The sequence below is a fragment of the Cyprinus carpio genome, chromosome B5, assembly GCF_018340385.1.
Source record: "Cyprinus carpio isolate SPL01 chromosome B5, ASM1834038v1, whole genome shotgun sequence".
NCBI classification, from domain to species: domain Eukaryota; kingdom Metazoa; phylum Chordata; class Actinopteri; order Cypriniformes; family Cyprinidae; genus Cyprinus; species Cyprinus carpio.
The window spans coordinates 3,095,173-3,110,523 of record NC_056601.1 but is presented as its reverse complement, the minus strand read 5'-3'; the positions used below and the strand labels follow the sequence as shown (position 1 = coordinate 3,110,523).

The window sequence follows — 15,351 nt, the reverse complement described above, 5'->3', positions numbered from 1 at the left end:
GAGTAATGATGCTGAAAATTCAGCTTTGCATCACAGGAATAAATTATTTTTTTAAAGTATATTAAGTATATTCAAATAGAAAACTATTATTTTAAGTTGTAATAATATTTCACAATATTACTGTTTTTTCTGTATTTTTGATCAAATAAATGCAGACTTGTTGAGCAGAAGAGACTTCTTTCAAAAACATTAAAAATAGTAATGTTTCCAAACTTTTGACCTGTACTGTATATATGTATATATATATATGTGTGTGTATTATATATATATATATATATATATATATATATATATATATATATATATATATATTAGATGGCCTGAGGGTGAGTAATTTTTTTTTTTAGGTGCACTATTCCTTTAACTATGATATAATTAGCACACCTACTGGCATTTTTAATCTTAAAACTGATACGCACTAACTGTTAAACACTAAAATGTTTTTAAACTCCAAAGCAATGTGTCAGTCAAGAACACAAATGTAAACATACTTAAAAAAAATCTCACTATAGTCAGAGTTAATTATAATAGAAATCTACTCATCGCATCTCTTTCTTGTATTGGTGACTGGGTGTTCCTTTTTTCATATTTATATTACTGCTTGCACACATTGCTGTCCAGTTTAAATTTCTTAATTCTAAATAAATGCAGCAGACAATGGAACATTTTCTTTATTAAAAAATGCGTCATTATTGAAATTCATCTATACAAATCAGTCAACATATAAAACCAGACCTACATGCAAACCTCAGCACTAGTGCAAAGGAAATTTAAATATATTATATATATATAATATATATAATTTATATATATAAAGCACCTCTGAGGGGGAACCTGGTTCACATTTAAACACAAAGTGGCCAAGATCAACATGGCCATAGATATCCCCGATTCTGAATGAAAAACTGAAAAGGGGATGTGGCACAAAGACTCTTCCAGTGAAGCGGTCTCATGTCCATGCTGACCGGGGTCTGCTGTGAATCTGCCACAATGAAAAATAGATCAGTTATTATATTACAAAGCACTTAAAATCTAATTTCATATATTAACACTATGTCCTCATTAACACTTGAATCTTCACTCACTCTCTCTTTGTAGCCCTGTCGAATCATTCTCTCTGTCTCATGATGAAGCTCCTCCTCCTGCTGTCTAAGCTCCTACCTCTCTTGTAGTTCTTCTTGCGCTTGTCGTTGCTGCTCCTCCCACTGTTCCCTGCGCCTCTGCTCCACCTGTTGGACAAAAACATCAATTGAAGACATCTAAAAGCCATACTTTATAACCCAAGTAAATCTACTAGTGTTCCCCTGTACAGACCTGTGCACTGATCTCCTGCATGCGAGCGGTGCGGGCTCCCTCCTGCTGCTCCCTCTCCTGCCGTTGGGTGAGTCTCTCTCGCTCCAGCTGCTGGATGAGCTCTTCTCTCCTCTGCAGAGACTCCTCCCTCGCCAGCCTGTTCTCCTTCATTCGTTCCTCCAGCTGCTGCTGACGTCCTGTCAGGACCTAGCAAACATTAATTAAAAATACAGCATTAAAGCATCCAAACGCGCTCTTAACTGTCAGCTATTTAACTACATTTCTTAAAAATATACACAGTATTAATTACACGATGATTACACAAGTGTCAGAAGATACATATTTCAAATAAATGCTGTTCTTTCAAACTTTCTATTTATCAAAATTCTGAAATAAAAAGTATAGTTTCCACAAAAATATTATGCACAACTGTTTTGAACACTGATAATAATAAGAAATGTTTCTTTTTCACGTTTATCACCTTTATTTATGGCCGATGAAAATTTTGCTTTGCAATCACAGTAATACATTGCATTTTAAAACTCAGAAAAATATAAATATAGCTATTTTAAATTGTAATAATATTTCACAATATTACTGTATTTTTTATCAAATAAATGCAGCCTTAATGAACATAGGAGACTTTATACTGAATTTTGAAGGGTAATGTGTATATTATGACAGTTTTTGATTTTCCACACTCTTTCTTAGACTTCTCAGATTTTCTTTTTAATGCTGTTGTGACCTTCATGCATATGAAATGGTATTTAGCCCTTACTTCCTATCTGAGGGTTTGAAAGTCATATATTAATGTATGCGTCTGTCTGACTCGGCAGAATGAGTCTGGGCACAATATTTCTCAAAGTTACTATATCTATACCACTTATATCTCAAAAGATGAAGGAAAACTGAATTACTCATTATATGACCCCTTTTTTAAAAATGCAAAACTTCATGAAATGATTCACTGGAAGTATAAGTATAGAGCACTGTTGAAGGGGGCTGGTGATCTTCACCTCCCGCATCAGTCTCTCTCTGGCTCTCCTCTCCTTCTCCCACTCTGCCTCTCTCTTCTCCCAAACACGCTGAGCTTCCTCCCTGCAGGCCGCAAACAAAAACAGAGCATGAAACTGACTTCCAGTTCCAAACGCATTTTAAGTTCTTAACAAACATGCTGACTGTACTCACCGATATAAAATATCAAACTCTGCCTCCCTCTCCCTCTCCAGCTGGAGCTGCTCCTCTATGACGCTCTTCATCCAGGCGGCGTCAGTGACAGCTCTCTCTCTCCTGGCTTTCTCCAGTCTCTGCTCCTCCACGTCTCCCTCCAGCAGTGCTGCCAGGATCTGGCGGTCTGCCTCCTGGTGGACAGGAAAGCTATTGCAGTCACTCAGTCAGGACAGATTCTATTCAGCTTTAGGGTAAACCTTCAGTTTTCGTGATAACCCACCAGTTCCTCCTGCACCTGCTGTGCTCTCCTTTTCAGCTGAGCACGGTATTGACGCGTCAGGAAATGCCTGCGGAGGCAGAGAACAGTGGCTTTAGACTACTGCAGAACAATTTAGTATTATTTACATACTATTGTATTTTTATTCACATTTGAAATTAACTTTTATAGTTAACTAATTAAATTAAGTTTTAATTTTCATTTTAGTTAAATTTTTAGTCATTTTGTTGTGCTTTTGTCATTTTTTTATTTCAGTTAATTATTTTTGTACTTTTTAATTCAGCGACATATAATTTTCATTTAATTGTTTATCATCTATTATTTATACTGTAGTTCAGATTTAATTAAATTAACATACATTTTTAATAGCTGGTTTTAGTTAACTACTAATATTTTACCCAAATTCAGTTTTCCTCCTGCTTTCCTCCATCCTCTTCCTCTCATCCTCCAGCTTCTCAAGCTCCCATTAGAGCTTCCTGTTCCTGCTTAAGACGCTCAGCCTGGGAAAAGAAAGAAATTAAATGCAAGCCTTACATGTGTTGCATCTATAGACCTTGAAAAGGTTAATTTTCTTGAAAACAAAAAACAATATACACATTAACAAATACACTTGATCTTTATGGCATTTGTTTTTTGTCACACGGTTGTTGTTTGTGCATTATAAGTCTATTTTACAGTAATTCCATACTTCCTGTTCCCGTAGCTTGAGCTCCTCCATCTGTTTACGGAGGTCTTCAGCTCGCTTCTTTTCCTCTTGTCTTCTCTTCTTCTCCTCTTCTTCTTTCATTCTCTCCAGAGCCTCCCGTCTCGTCCTCTCATATTCATTCTCCAAACGCCGTTTCTCCTCCTGAGTTCTCTCATCAGCCTGAATGTTACAGAACAGAGTTTCATTTCAATGCGATAACATCAAAGAACACTGGCCGTGTTAAACTAAAACGAAGTCAACATGGCACTACTGGCATTAAACTACTCCTGTGAGCGTCTGACCTGTTTTCTCTCCTGCTGTTGAACCTGCCACTGACTCACAACGTGATCTTTGTGCAACTCTGTCTCCACCTGTGCGCACAAACATTTGAGACACTGAGATGTCAGATTAAACAACGCTTCAGAAGTGCTTGCGTGTGTTCGGAACCAAATCTGGAGCTCAGAGTTACAGATCAGTCATGGAAGAAACATCACATGCCATATTAACTTACAGTCATGTCTGGTTCTTGATTAAAAACAAAAAAAATCTTGGTGAATGTTCCAGCACTAATGATGGCATTAATCCTTGCTGATTCAAAATATTTAATTCCTTTAAAAAAAATATTGCTGATCCCAAACTTACATACAGCCTCTTAATAATACTCATAACTTACTTACATGTCAAGTTTTCTGCAGTTCTGGGTTGTTCTGCTTCGTGTTCTCTCAGCAGCTCCTGTGCAAGCTAAAAAAAATAAAATCAATCAATCAGAACCTTTCAACTGTGTACCATAACATTATTTTATAACAGGAGTTCATACTGTACATTTTTCCTCCTCTCCTCTCTGGCAGACCGGAGAGCATCTGTTTTTTCCACCAGCTGTCTGGTCAGTGTGGCTCTGTCTGGACGAACATCTCTGAGCTCGGCCTCCAGCTGGTCTCTCTCTTCCTGGAGCATTATCCTCAGACGCTCCCTGCATTCCTGCAGTTTCTGCTGCTTCTCCTCCTTCATTCGCTCCCGCTGAAATGCTGACATACTAAAATGCCATGAAACAAAGTTTGTAACTTTGTGATAGATATATCATCTTCAGCATCACCTGATGCAAAAGCCAGTTCACACAGAACTTATGCGTCTGAGAAACACAGCCATCTTTAGAATTTTGTCTTTAAACTTTGTGGTAGCTCTATAGCATCACTGTTGAAGAGTAATTAGCTGGTGAAGCTACATAATGGCTATATAGATAATATATAATTCTATATATGAGATATGAGTATAACTATATATGTATATACATATACACTACCAGTCAAAAGTTTTTGAACAATAAGATTTGTAATGTTTTTTTTAAGAAGTCTCTTCTGCGCACCAAGCCTGTGTTTATTTGATCCAAAATAAAGCAAAAACAGTAAAATTTTGAAATATTTTTATCTAAAATGACTCTTTTCTATTTGAATATATTTAAAATATTTTAATCCTTTGATTTCAAAGCTGAATTTTTTGCATTATTACTCCAGTCACGTGCTCCTTCAGAAATCATCTATAATATTCGGATTTGGTGCTGAAAAAAACATTTATTATTATTATTATTATTATTATTATTATTATTATGCTTAAAACAGCTGAGTAGAATTTTTTTCAGGTTTCTTCGATGAATAGAAATGTCAGAAGAACAGCATTTATCTGAAATAGAAATCTTTTGTAACATTATAAATGTCTTTATCATCACTTTTGATCAATTTAAAGCATCCTTGCTAAATAAAAAAAAATTTTATATAAATTTTAAAAAATTAAACTGACTTTGAATGGTATAGTGTATAATGTTACAAAAGCTTTTTATTTCAGATAAATGCTGATCTTCGGATCTTCCTATTCATCAAAGAATGTACTGTTTTAAATATTGATAATACTACTAATAATAATGTTTCTTGAACAGCAAATCAGCATATTAGAATGCTTTCTGAAGGATCACGTGACAATGAAACCTGAGTAATGATGCTGAAAATTTAGATTTGATCACAGGAATAAATGACATTTTAAAATATATTCAAACAGAAAACGGTTCTTTTAAAAATATTTCACAATATTACTGCGTTTGCTGTATTTTGGATCAAACAAATGCAGGCTTGGTGAATAGAAGAGAATTCTTTAAAAACATTTAAAATCTTACTTTTCAAAAGCTTTTGACTGGTACAGTAGTGTACATATAATTAACACATAATGTGGGCAGGAGTGGGATCTCAGTTATAAACTAACCTCCAGGAACAACACCCAAAAACGACACATCTAACAGAACCTCTACCGCTGCCTCTCCAGGTCCCGCACTCGACCCGGACAGCGCGCTGAGAGCGTCGGCAAAGCCATGGACCAGTCTGCGTTGGCACAGTTTAGCTCCGAGGCGTCATTTCTAACCGGACCTTTATTATAGATAGACCTTGACCTTCAATCATTTGAGCAGTCGATATTAGCTCACAAAAAGCATGATTATTGCATATGACAGGCGCTAATGCTGCAGCTGAAGATAAATAAAGTAAATTAGGCGTTGGATAACGGCTATGAATTTAGCGCACTGAGGCGTTTGATTTCTGATGCTCTGCTGATTCAAATGATCAATATGTAAACAAAAGTGTAGTTAAGAAGAAAGCCGGTAACGACAGCGGACGCGAAAAAACAAAACAAGAGAAGCGTTCCACTTGGTTACGGCGGTAATTCCTGGTTACCTACGGCGAGCAGTGAGGTACAAACAGAGTTAAGCGATTGTGTAAAAGGAGGATAAGTTGTGGATTCCCACACTACTTTAATTTGTAGCTAACAAATAGAAATATGATGTCAAAGCATACAGTAGCAGATGTGTAAACAAAATGTGGTAAATCAAAGTATTACTATATAAACCAGTTCATCTTAAAACCTAGGCTATAGCCTAAATGTAAGACATTTCTTTACGGGTCAGAAAAATAAATGTAAAACTCTTTTGCATGCTCTTCACAGAATAAGAATGTCGGAGTGATTCCTTTACAAAATTAGAAAGGTGCATAAATAGCTATCAAAACCCAAATCAGCACTGGATAAAATACACTTAGGCCTACAATCTTAAAAAAAAAAAAAAAAAAAATGTAACTCTGCTAGCTGATTTAATCTTAATTGAATGACACTATATGTTTGCATCCATGTTATACAACTCCACTGGACATTTTATAGTGTTAAAGTTTCAAAACGTATCAGAAGTTATAGAAATACTTAATTCAGACATGCTGGCCCTTCAGTAATATTCAGAAGGATTTTCAGGGCTATTCCAGACGTGATCAAGAATCTACACTGAGTGTCTAACACTCTGCTTTAGAAGATTAAATATTGATTAAAAATGTGCAGTCGGCCGAGGTGTGAGGTAAAGAAGGGAATCTGATGGCAGTATTAATAAAGAGAGAATGACATGATGACTTTCTGGGTCATTGTGGGCTAAGCCTACTCCTGGATGAATTAAACATTGCATGTGAATGTTTAATGGTGACCAGATAATCGCGTCTAATTGTCATCAGAAAGACTCCCTGCCTAAACCTCTAATGTCAGTAACAGGGTAAAGGACATTTTAATTATTAACAAAATGAGGCCCCTTATAAATAATCAGCAATGGTTTGATTATTTTATTCCCTTCAAGAAGCAACTGTGAAATTAGGCAACATGTTCACATCACTTTTAATTCTTAACTTTCTTTGAAGAGAAACACTTTTAGATGATTTCACGATGGATCAGTCGTGTATAAAACGGTCAGTCAAACAGATCTTTTAATCTGCCTAAAGCTGAACCTCAATAAGAGAAGTAAAATCTACAGGGAGCTTGTTGTTCAACATGTTACTTCACTAATAATCAGCATTTTATAGACCAGAATTATAAATGGACCCCTTTTTACAGATTGTGTTTCAGCGGTCATCTGCATCGTAAATCCCACAATTTTTTTACTTTTTTTAATTAAAAAAAAAATTCATGTAGGCTACATTTATAACACCATACATTGCATTGTATCTTTGCATCAGATGACAAAAAAATAGTTAATCTAAGGTGTAATTATATTTTTATATTACATTTTATAAGGTGTAAATGATGGTAAATTCGTTCATCGTTCTCTCTTCTGATGGCCATTATCAATCTCTCACTATTTTTTCCTCTTTTTGAAATGTGTGAAAACACTTAGTGGAGTTTTTCTTTTGCTATTTGAGGAAATGGGAATACGAAAAAAATATACATTTGATGTAATCTCCTGGTCACCACTTTAGAAGTTTATCCAACTTTGACGACTTCTGCTTCTGAGAAACACAGAAATGTAAAAAGGGTCCATAAGCCGGCAAATCCAACTCAGTGGATGTGTTTCATGTGATAACAGAGTCATAAGCAGAGGCATATAACATGATAATATGATCAGTGTAGTTTCAGATTTCCCTTAATTATTTTTTAACTTATATTTCATCTGATTTAATGGAGGGAGTGATAAAAATAATTTCAGCATAAAATCAGATTAAGCAAAAAATAGATTTAAGTTTATATATTATATAAACCTATATAATTTTTTTTTTTTATTAAAGATCCTTTAATAAAGCATTTTTTTTTGTAAAATAAAAATGTTTAAAAATTAGACAAATTTTGTAATCATTTGTAATCACAGGATCCCCCTCCCCACCATCCCCCTTAATTTTTATTTATTTATTTTTTACAATTTGACCGCTGGTATTAACAGAATAATAAGCAGAGGCCTATATCCTCCTCAGTGTACTGGACAAAGTAGTTTTAGATTCCGTTAATTATTGAATTATAATTTATATAATTATTTAATTTAATAACTTAATTTAATTAACTTTAATATTTTATCTGATTAATCTGATTTAATGGTGGAGGTAAAAAAATACTTTCAGCACAAAAAAGCAGATTATTTAGATTTAGATTTTTTAAGGTAACAAAAAACACATTGTGAAGTGTGGGCACATAAAATAATATATTATAAGCTTTGGCCCCGGCCCGTGCGATATGATTGGCTCCTCCTTATGAGTATGCATATATTTGCATAAATGGGCGGAGCATGGGGCAGCCCCCAGCTAGAAGGAGAAGTGAATAGTAAACGCTGTCTGTCTGTCCGGCGGTAGTTCCGGGTTCTGTGTTCACTGCCGCTCTGTTGTCCTCGTCTTATGTTGTAGGCAAAAAAACTTTCGCCCACTTTAGGCAATCATGGCTCTTCTAATGGAGCACCAGTTCAGGCAACTTCCAGCCGACAAACAAGTGGAAACCCGGCCGTTTCTCGAGGCGGTGTCTCACCTTCCTCCTTTCTTCGGTAGGTTCTTCCGTCATCTCTCACAGTTTGAGCTCAGATTTGAGCGTGTGCTCCTGTCACGAGACGGCTGGACTTTCAAATAATCTTTAAGACAATATTTTAATGTTTTAACGTTATCAGTGTTCAGTTTAATTTGTTCAAGTCGTCAAAAAGTTATTTTATTATCTATTTCAGTATGCAAATGATACAAAAGCTAGTGTTTGTTAGTTTGGGTTCCCTCCCTCATAGATCCCTTCAGAATTTCATTTTCAAAATGATTGAATTCGCAAACAAAGTGAAACAAAGTAACAGTGCATGCATGCTTATAGAAGAAGAGTTTTAAACCGATTCAGTTACATAATTGCAAACATGTTGTTACAGAAATCAGTAGTCTGATGTCATCTGATTTTCTGGGATATTCCAGCTCTGTGATCAGGGGTGAGATTTTCCACTCCTGATCAAGATCTTCAGTGTCCTCCAGAAGTTGTCAGTAAAGTCTGACAAAGCCTAGCTGTCAAGCAGAAGCCATTGTTTGCTTTTGAGGACTAATCTTTTTTTTGGCTCAAATTTCTTTTCACAAAGAAGCCCACAAACCTATTGCATGCATAATTTAATCTGCTGCCCTCGATTTTGGAAGTTGAGAAAATTGATTAGCATGGTGTTGAGTTGCCCTGCTCTATTCATTGGTGGAATGGAACATCAGAACATCTTTGTTCGGAGCCTCATTTGGTATTAATATGAAAAATGCATTTGCCACTTGAAATGCCAAGCCTGAGGTATTCACATTATCTCTTGATGTACTCTTGTACTTTTGCCAGCCGCCACTAAAAGGCTCATTTTCTTGCCGTGGTTGTAAAACGAACTGGATGTGATAAAAGAAGAACAAAATAAACCTTATAGTGACAATACAGAACTACAGTGGTGGTCAACAAGTTTGAAACACATTAAAAACACAAGATTTAAAATCTAATTTAAAAAAAACTATTTAAGGATTTTCAAGAAATTTAAAATCTTAAATGGATATGACGTATTTTTGATTCTGGTCTCTTTTAGGTCACTAATAAATTTGAAATTGTTGAACAAAAGGCAAACTTGTGGTGTCCACTGATGATATATTATTTAAAACAATTATTTTAATTTTTTTGGTTATTTACTTAAATATTTTTGTATCATTATTTTTAATAAATTATTAAAATTATGAAATTATGTTTATTAAATTTTACTAATAAACATTTCATTAGAAATAACAATCATATGAAAAAAAAAAAACATTTTCACTGGTGATCTAAGACTTTTGACTTTTGGACCCTACTGTTTGTTCTACAAGAATCTCCAGGTGGAGCCCATAGTTAAACTGATCTATGAATGACATAAATGCATGATACAGGTGCTTGACCTCAGTAGATGAACTTTGTATGGCAGGCTGTGATTGGAGACGTATTTATGATTGTGTGATGTCATAAGGTGACTGGGGACACTGGTTGTTGTGGATGTCACTAACTCCCACAGAAAGACAATTAAGCTTCCCAGCTCTTGTTTAGCATTCACACTTTAACACAAAAAGCCCTGTGTGGAGTACCAACACCAGAAAGAACAGGACGGAGGGCTGGCATTGTTAGACATGTGGGTGAATGTCTATGTGTGTGTTTTCTGTAATTATAAGGCATTCATTCACAGTGAAAAAGCTGGAGTGTAAGCAGACTTTGTGCATGTTTAGAGTCATCTGTAACCAGAGATGCTCCTTTTGCTAATAGTACAAAATGCTGATGACCCAGATCTTTCCAGTGGGCTGTGCTGGTTTGAACTCTGCACTGCTGAACATATCACTTTTATGTTGGGAAATTCAACTCTCACTTGAGGAACACATACTATATATCACTTTCTAAGGCTTTTCAAGTTGAGGAATTTTGATTGAATGGGACGTTACAAACTTTGGTGCAATTGCTCTGTTTGTACGGTTCATCTGAGTAACCAAACAAGTGGGCAGAGACCCACATTTTCAGGCTTCCAGATGAACTCTTGTGCGGTTTGACTGATATATGAACTAGCAATATAAACTTGTCCTGTTCTCCATTACAGTTCGGTACAGGTCCCGGAACCTCAGGCTCAGTGTGCTGTTTTGACTCCTTTACACATTTTAGAAGCACTTTGTGAGTTATCAGCCGGTAAAACATCATCATATGTACTCACATACAACAAATGCATTTAGCCAAGCATACAGTTCGCAAAACATCATAAAAGCTGCCCAATCAGGTTGTGACTTCATCCTTTTTTTTTTTTTTTTATATTTTTAGGTTTGGTAATAAAAACTGCAGTGTGAACACTAACCGAACCAGGTCCGGACCAAAAAACCAAGAGAAGTGAACCAAAAGTGTAAACACGCTCTTAATTTATTAATATATTGACCAATATTAGATATTATGCATATTCATCATTTACTCCTATTTTTAAATTTATATTACATTTACCATCATTTTTATACTCGCTAAAAGTTATTCCTTAGAAATGATAATGTAATAACACTGTTAAATATAATCTTTAGCAAATTTCAAAATGAATATCCATTTTTCATATTGCACATTATAATGTTGTGATGCCTAAATTCACTTTTTTTTCACACTTTTTTTTTGCCAGTGTTTTATTTTGAATTTGTTTAGGCAAAAAAGTAAAGGATTATATTATTGCCCATTTATTAATGCTCATGACATGAATATAATCAGACATCCGCTTATCTGGTATTAGACAGAGTATTAATATCGACGCATCAATAGTTTTAAAGAAGGTTTGTAATCTAATTAGACCTGCATATTAATTATCAAAGATAGCATTTTAAGGAGTTGCACTCAAAATCTAATTTGTTCAATTTGAAAAGGCGTGACACTTCTGTCAGTCTGTGTAAACCACACAAAGTAAATTTGAAGGGCATGTTATGTTTACAGAGTTAGGCAGTGTGTGTGTGCATGCAAACAACATACAGTAAATCATAATCAAACCAACTCTAATACAAAAACTGACAGGACATATACAGTATTCATTGGTTAGAGAGATGGAAACATCAGTGATTCAGTGTGTTTCCATTTCCACAGGTGTTTATTTCATTATCAGATGCGCAATCCACTGGGTCTCGCAGCGTGATAATGGGTGGTACTGAAACTTTAATGAACCGCATGGGTGCTTTCAGAAATCTGTCATGCTCTCTAAGCACACTTAATTATTCAGAGCTCTTTTTTAAGGCGGTAATGTCAGAGTTCACTCTAAGTTCTAAGGGATCAGAAGTGGCAGTACTTTTACCGTGTGTCTGCTACATTCCTGCAAATATTCTAGTATGTAAAAAGAGGATGACCTCGCAGCTGTGTGAAAGAATGTTGCATTCTCACATGTGTATAACATAATCTACGTTTCATGTGTACATTAGGTTGCCAGGCAACCTTTCAAATACGTGCAAAAGTGTTAATAAAATATTCACATGTATTCAAATATTACTCATCTGTTCTTAGATTGCCTCGGCTCTGCTGTTTTTTCCCCCATCAAAGCTGATATCGCGGGTAACATCACTGTAAGTTCACCACGTGACATACACGGTTGAAAAGCACTGAACAGTATACCTTTTACAATCATAACTCCACCCACCTCTCTGCTTTTTCTCACAGAAAATCAAGGCTGTGTATGACAGCAATCCTACCAGGTTTAAAACCCTGCAGCACATTTTGGAAGCAGAGAAGGAGATGCATGGAACCGAGTGGCCAAAAGTAGGAGCAACACTTGCCCTAATGTGGCTGAAAAGGCAAGGCTGGGCCTGGAATGTTTTTTGATTTTAGAGAAGTGAAAGTAAAAAACAGTTGCTTTTAAAATGTAAAGTCGCATAATGAAAACATGGACTTTGAGACTTCCTGTGACTGTCTTTGTTAAAGAAATAATTCAGTAAAAATGAAAATTTGCTGAAAATGTGCTCACCTTCAGGCCATGTATGATGGAGATGAGTTTGAGAGAAATTTTGCATTGCATCAGTTGCTCAGTCCACTACAGTGAATGGGTGCCGTCAGAATGAGAGTCCAAACAGCTGATAAAAACTTCCACAAGTAACCCACATGACTTCAGTCCATCAGTTAATGTCTTGTGAAGTGAAATGCTGTGTGTTTCTTTTAGACTTCAGCCTTAAACCGTTGCTCTATTCAAAACATAGCTTTCTCCATTGAAAAAGTCATTTAAATAGTCTAAAACAGTTTTTGACTTACATTTGAATTTTTCTTACAAACACAGCTCTTTACTTTGCGAGATATTAACTGATGGACTGTAGTCCTGATGATTATTGTGATGTTTTTATCAGCTGTTTGGACTCTTATTCTGATGGCACCCATTCACTGTTAAGGATCCACTGCTGAGCAAGTCCTGTAGTGCTGAATTTCTCCAAATTTGTTCTGTTGAAGAGACAAACTCAACCCTGAGGCTGAGTGCATTTTCAGCAAATTTTCACTTTTGGGTGAACTATTCTTTTAAGGAGCAGTAAATTCGGATATCATTTACTTGCCCTTTAGTAACAAACTACATTTAAGATCAATGACATTTTTAGAACTTGACAACATCTTGTCCCTATTGAGTTTGATTCTGCAAAAACGAGCACCCAGAACATTCTGTGAAACTAATCTTTTTGTGAACGTGAATTTTTATTTACCCTTTAACTAAAACCTGTTTTCCTTGTGCTTTCTGTCAGGGGGCTACGCTTTATCCAGGTTCTTCTCCAGAGTCTAGTGGATGGGGATAAAGATGAAAACAACCCTAACCTCATCAGAGTCAACGTCACCAAAGCGTATGAAATGGCACTGAAGAAGTATCATGGCTGGTTTGTCCAGAAGCTCTTTAAAGTAAGTTTCTTATATTCAGAAGTTGTCTTTATGTGAGTTAAAATAGTTTTCGTCATCTAAAAGTAAAATGAGTGAAATGTAAACATTTCTGATGATTGCAAAAGCTTGGAAAAACTTATTGAGGTTGCCCTGTCTTCATTTTTTTCAGGCAGCACTATATGCCGCTCCATACAGATCAGATTTTCTCAAAGCTCTTTCTAAAGGGCGAGAGGTCAAGGAGGAGGAATGCTTGGACAAAGTGCGGCAGTTCCTAGTAAACTTCACAGCTACTATTGACGCCATCTATGAAATGTACACCAAGAAGAATGCAGAGCTGGACTACACTGTGTGATCTCATATTCACAAACGAGCAAACTACAGATCTCATCTACTGCTGTCCCACTGGATCACTGTTGCCTCCCTGCAGACTCCTCCTCAGTCTCCTCATCGGACCGTTCTTCTCTCCTGCTGGATCCTGCATCTCCAGCAGTATACTCTTGTGTTTTCTCTTGGGGGACTATTAGGGTCCAAGCTGCTGAAGACTTTGGTGGTTTTGAAAGGGAGGATGTCTGTTCTTGTTTGTTCTGCTCGTGTTGACCATTTGAATGCTTTGGCTTTTCTTTAGAAAAGTAGTGTTCTTGAAAAAGGCAGTTTGTGAGTGTTTTATAACTTTAACTACTAATCATTTCTGTTTGATTCTTGATACATGCACTTTAAGTATGTGTATGGAATGGTTCTGTATGTGTTATATACTGCAAATGAGGGTTTTAATTTGACTTTTTAAATTATACCAAAACAAAAGTCTGCAGACTTTTTCTAACCAAATATCTGACATTGACTGTACTGCTGTTAGTTTTTACTTTGGATTCTATTTTATGAGGAAAAAATACTTGAATGTGACAAAATATAAAGAAACGGCTTCCTCAGAAGTGACAATGGAGCCACTATGTACTATATAATAGTAAAACGTCTAATTAGTCTTTTAATAATTTATTTCTACAAGGCTTCTTAAGATTATATGGATGACTGTGAATCTTCATAAATGTAATTGGTGTGATGTTTTGTTTATGTAATGTAATGGATGAGTATTGTTGGTTTGTAGGCTTTAATTTGTCATCCCCAAAGGTCAATTTCATTCAAACTAACTGCTTTTTAGAAATAAATGTTAATTTACGGAAGTGATTTGTTCTTTATTCCAGCTGCCTTGTGCTTTGTTTTATGATATTACAGACTTATTTCACTTTGCTTTTGCTTGGTCAGTAGGCAAACACTGATGAACCACATCTCAGTTCTGTCCCAGGTTAAGCGCTATGCAACAACACTAATGCATTTCATAGGACAACATACCATGCATTCTGAAGATGTGGAGTTGACATCAATAAAAGCTTATTTATTTGAATTATTTTTGTCATAAAGAGAGAATATCTCAAAACTGAAGCTGTGCATAATGATGACCCTGTGACTGATGCCTTCATGTGCTGTTTTGCTCTTCCACTGTCATTTTTTATTTCAATGTGTCTTACAATGATCATAGTTATGTGTAGTCTCTTTAAAATATCATTAAAATCACGACGGCCTTTATATTTTGTTCTGTTTTATTCCTCTAGTATAACCATACTTTTCCTCTATATGTAAATGCACATTAAGCCATCATATAACTGTGATTAAAATCCAGATTTGAATTTGCAAATACATGTACATAACAAATAAAAGCTACTTATAAATAAATAAAAGTCCTGGGGGCCACAAGGGGGTCCGTGGAAAATTTAGATTTAAAAAAAAAAAAAGAGAGAAA

At 35.5% G+C, this 15,351-nt stretch overlaps 1 protein-coding gene and 1 pseudogene across 1 annotated transcript; one reads left to right on the top strand and one right to left on the bottom strand.

Annotated features, from left to right (window-relative positions):
- Nucleotides 1-652: 652 nt before the first annotated feature.
- On the bottom strand, nt 653-4,707 carry LOC109090351 (annotated as a pseudogene).
- Nucleotides 4,708-8,382: 3,675 nt separating this feature from the next.
- LOC109090357 (glycolipid transfer protein) lies at nt 8,383-15,137 on the top strand. The gene is made up of 5 exons (XM_019104168.2): nt 8,383-8,736; nt 12,213-12,271; nt 12,366-12,499; nt 13,427-13,577; nt 13,726-15,137. Exons 1-5 carry the CDS (start codon nt 8,634-8,636, stop codon nt 13,906-13,908), a joined length of 630 nt encoding a protein of 209 aa, XP_018959713.1. The 5' UTR covers nt 8,383-8,633; the 3' UTR covers nt 13,909-15,137.
- Nucleotides 15,138-15,351: the final 214 nt, after the last annotated feature.

Bases quoted from the DNA above. Each gene is read 5' to 3' on its own strand.
- LOC109090357 (XM_019104168.2), top strand. From the start codon at position 8,634: ATGGCTCTTCTAATGGAGCACCAGTTCAGGCAACTTCCAGCCGACAAA. The intron at 8,737-12,212 runs GTAGGTTCTTCC...ATCTGTTCTTAG, and splicing joins TCACCTTCCTCCTTTCTTCG to ATTGCCTCGGCTCTGCTGTT. The intron at 13,578-13,725 runs GTAAGTTTCTTA...CATTTTTTTCAG, and splicing joins TTGTCCAGAAGCTCTTTAAA to GCAGCACTATATGCCGCTCC.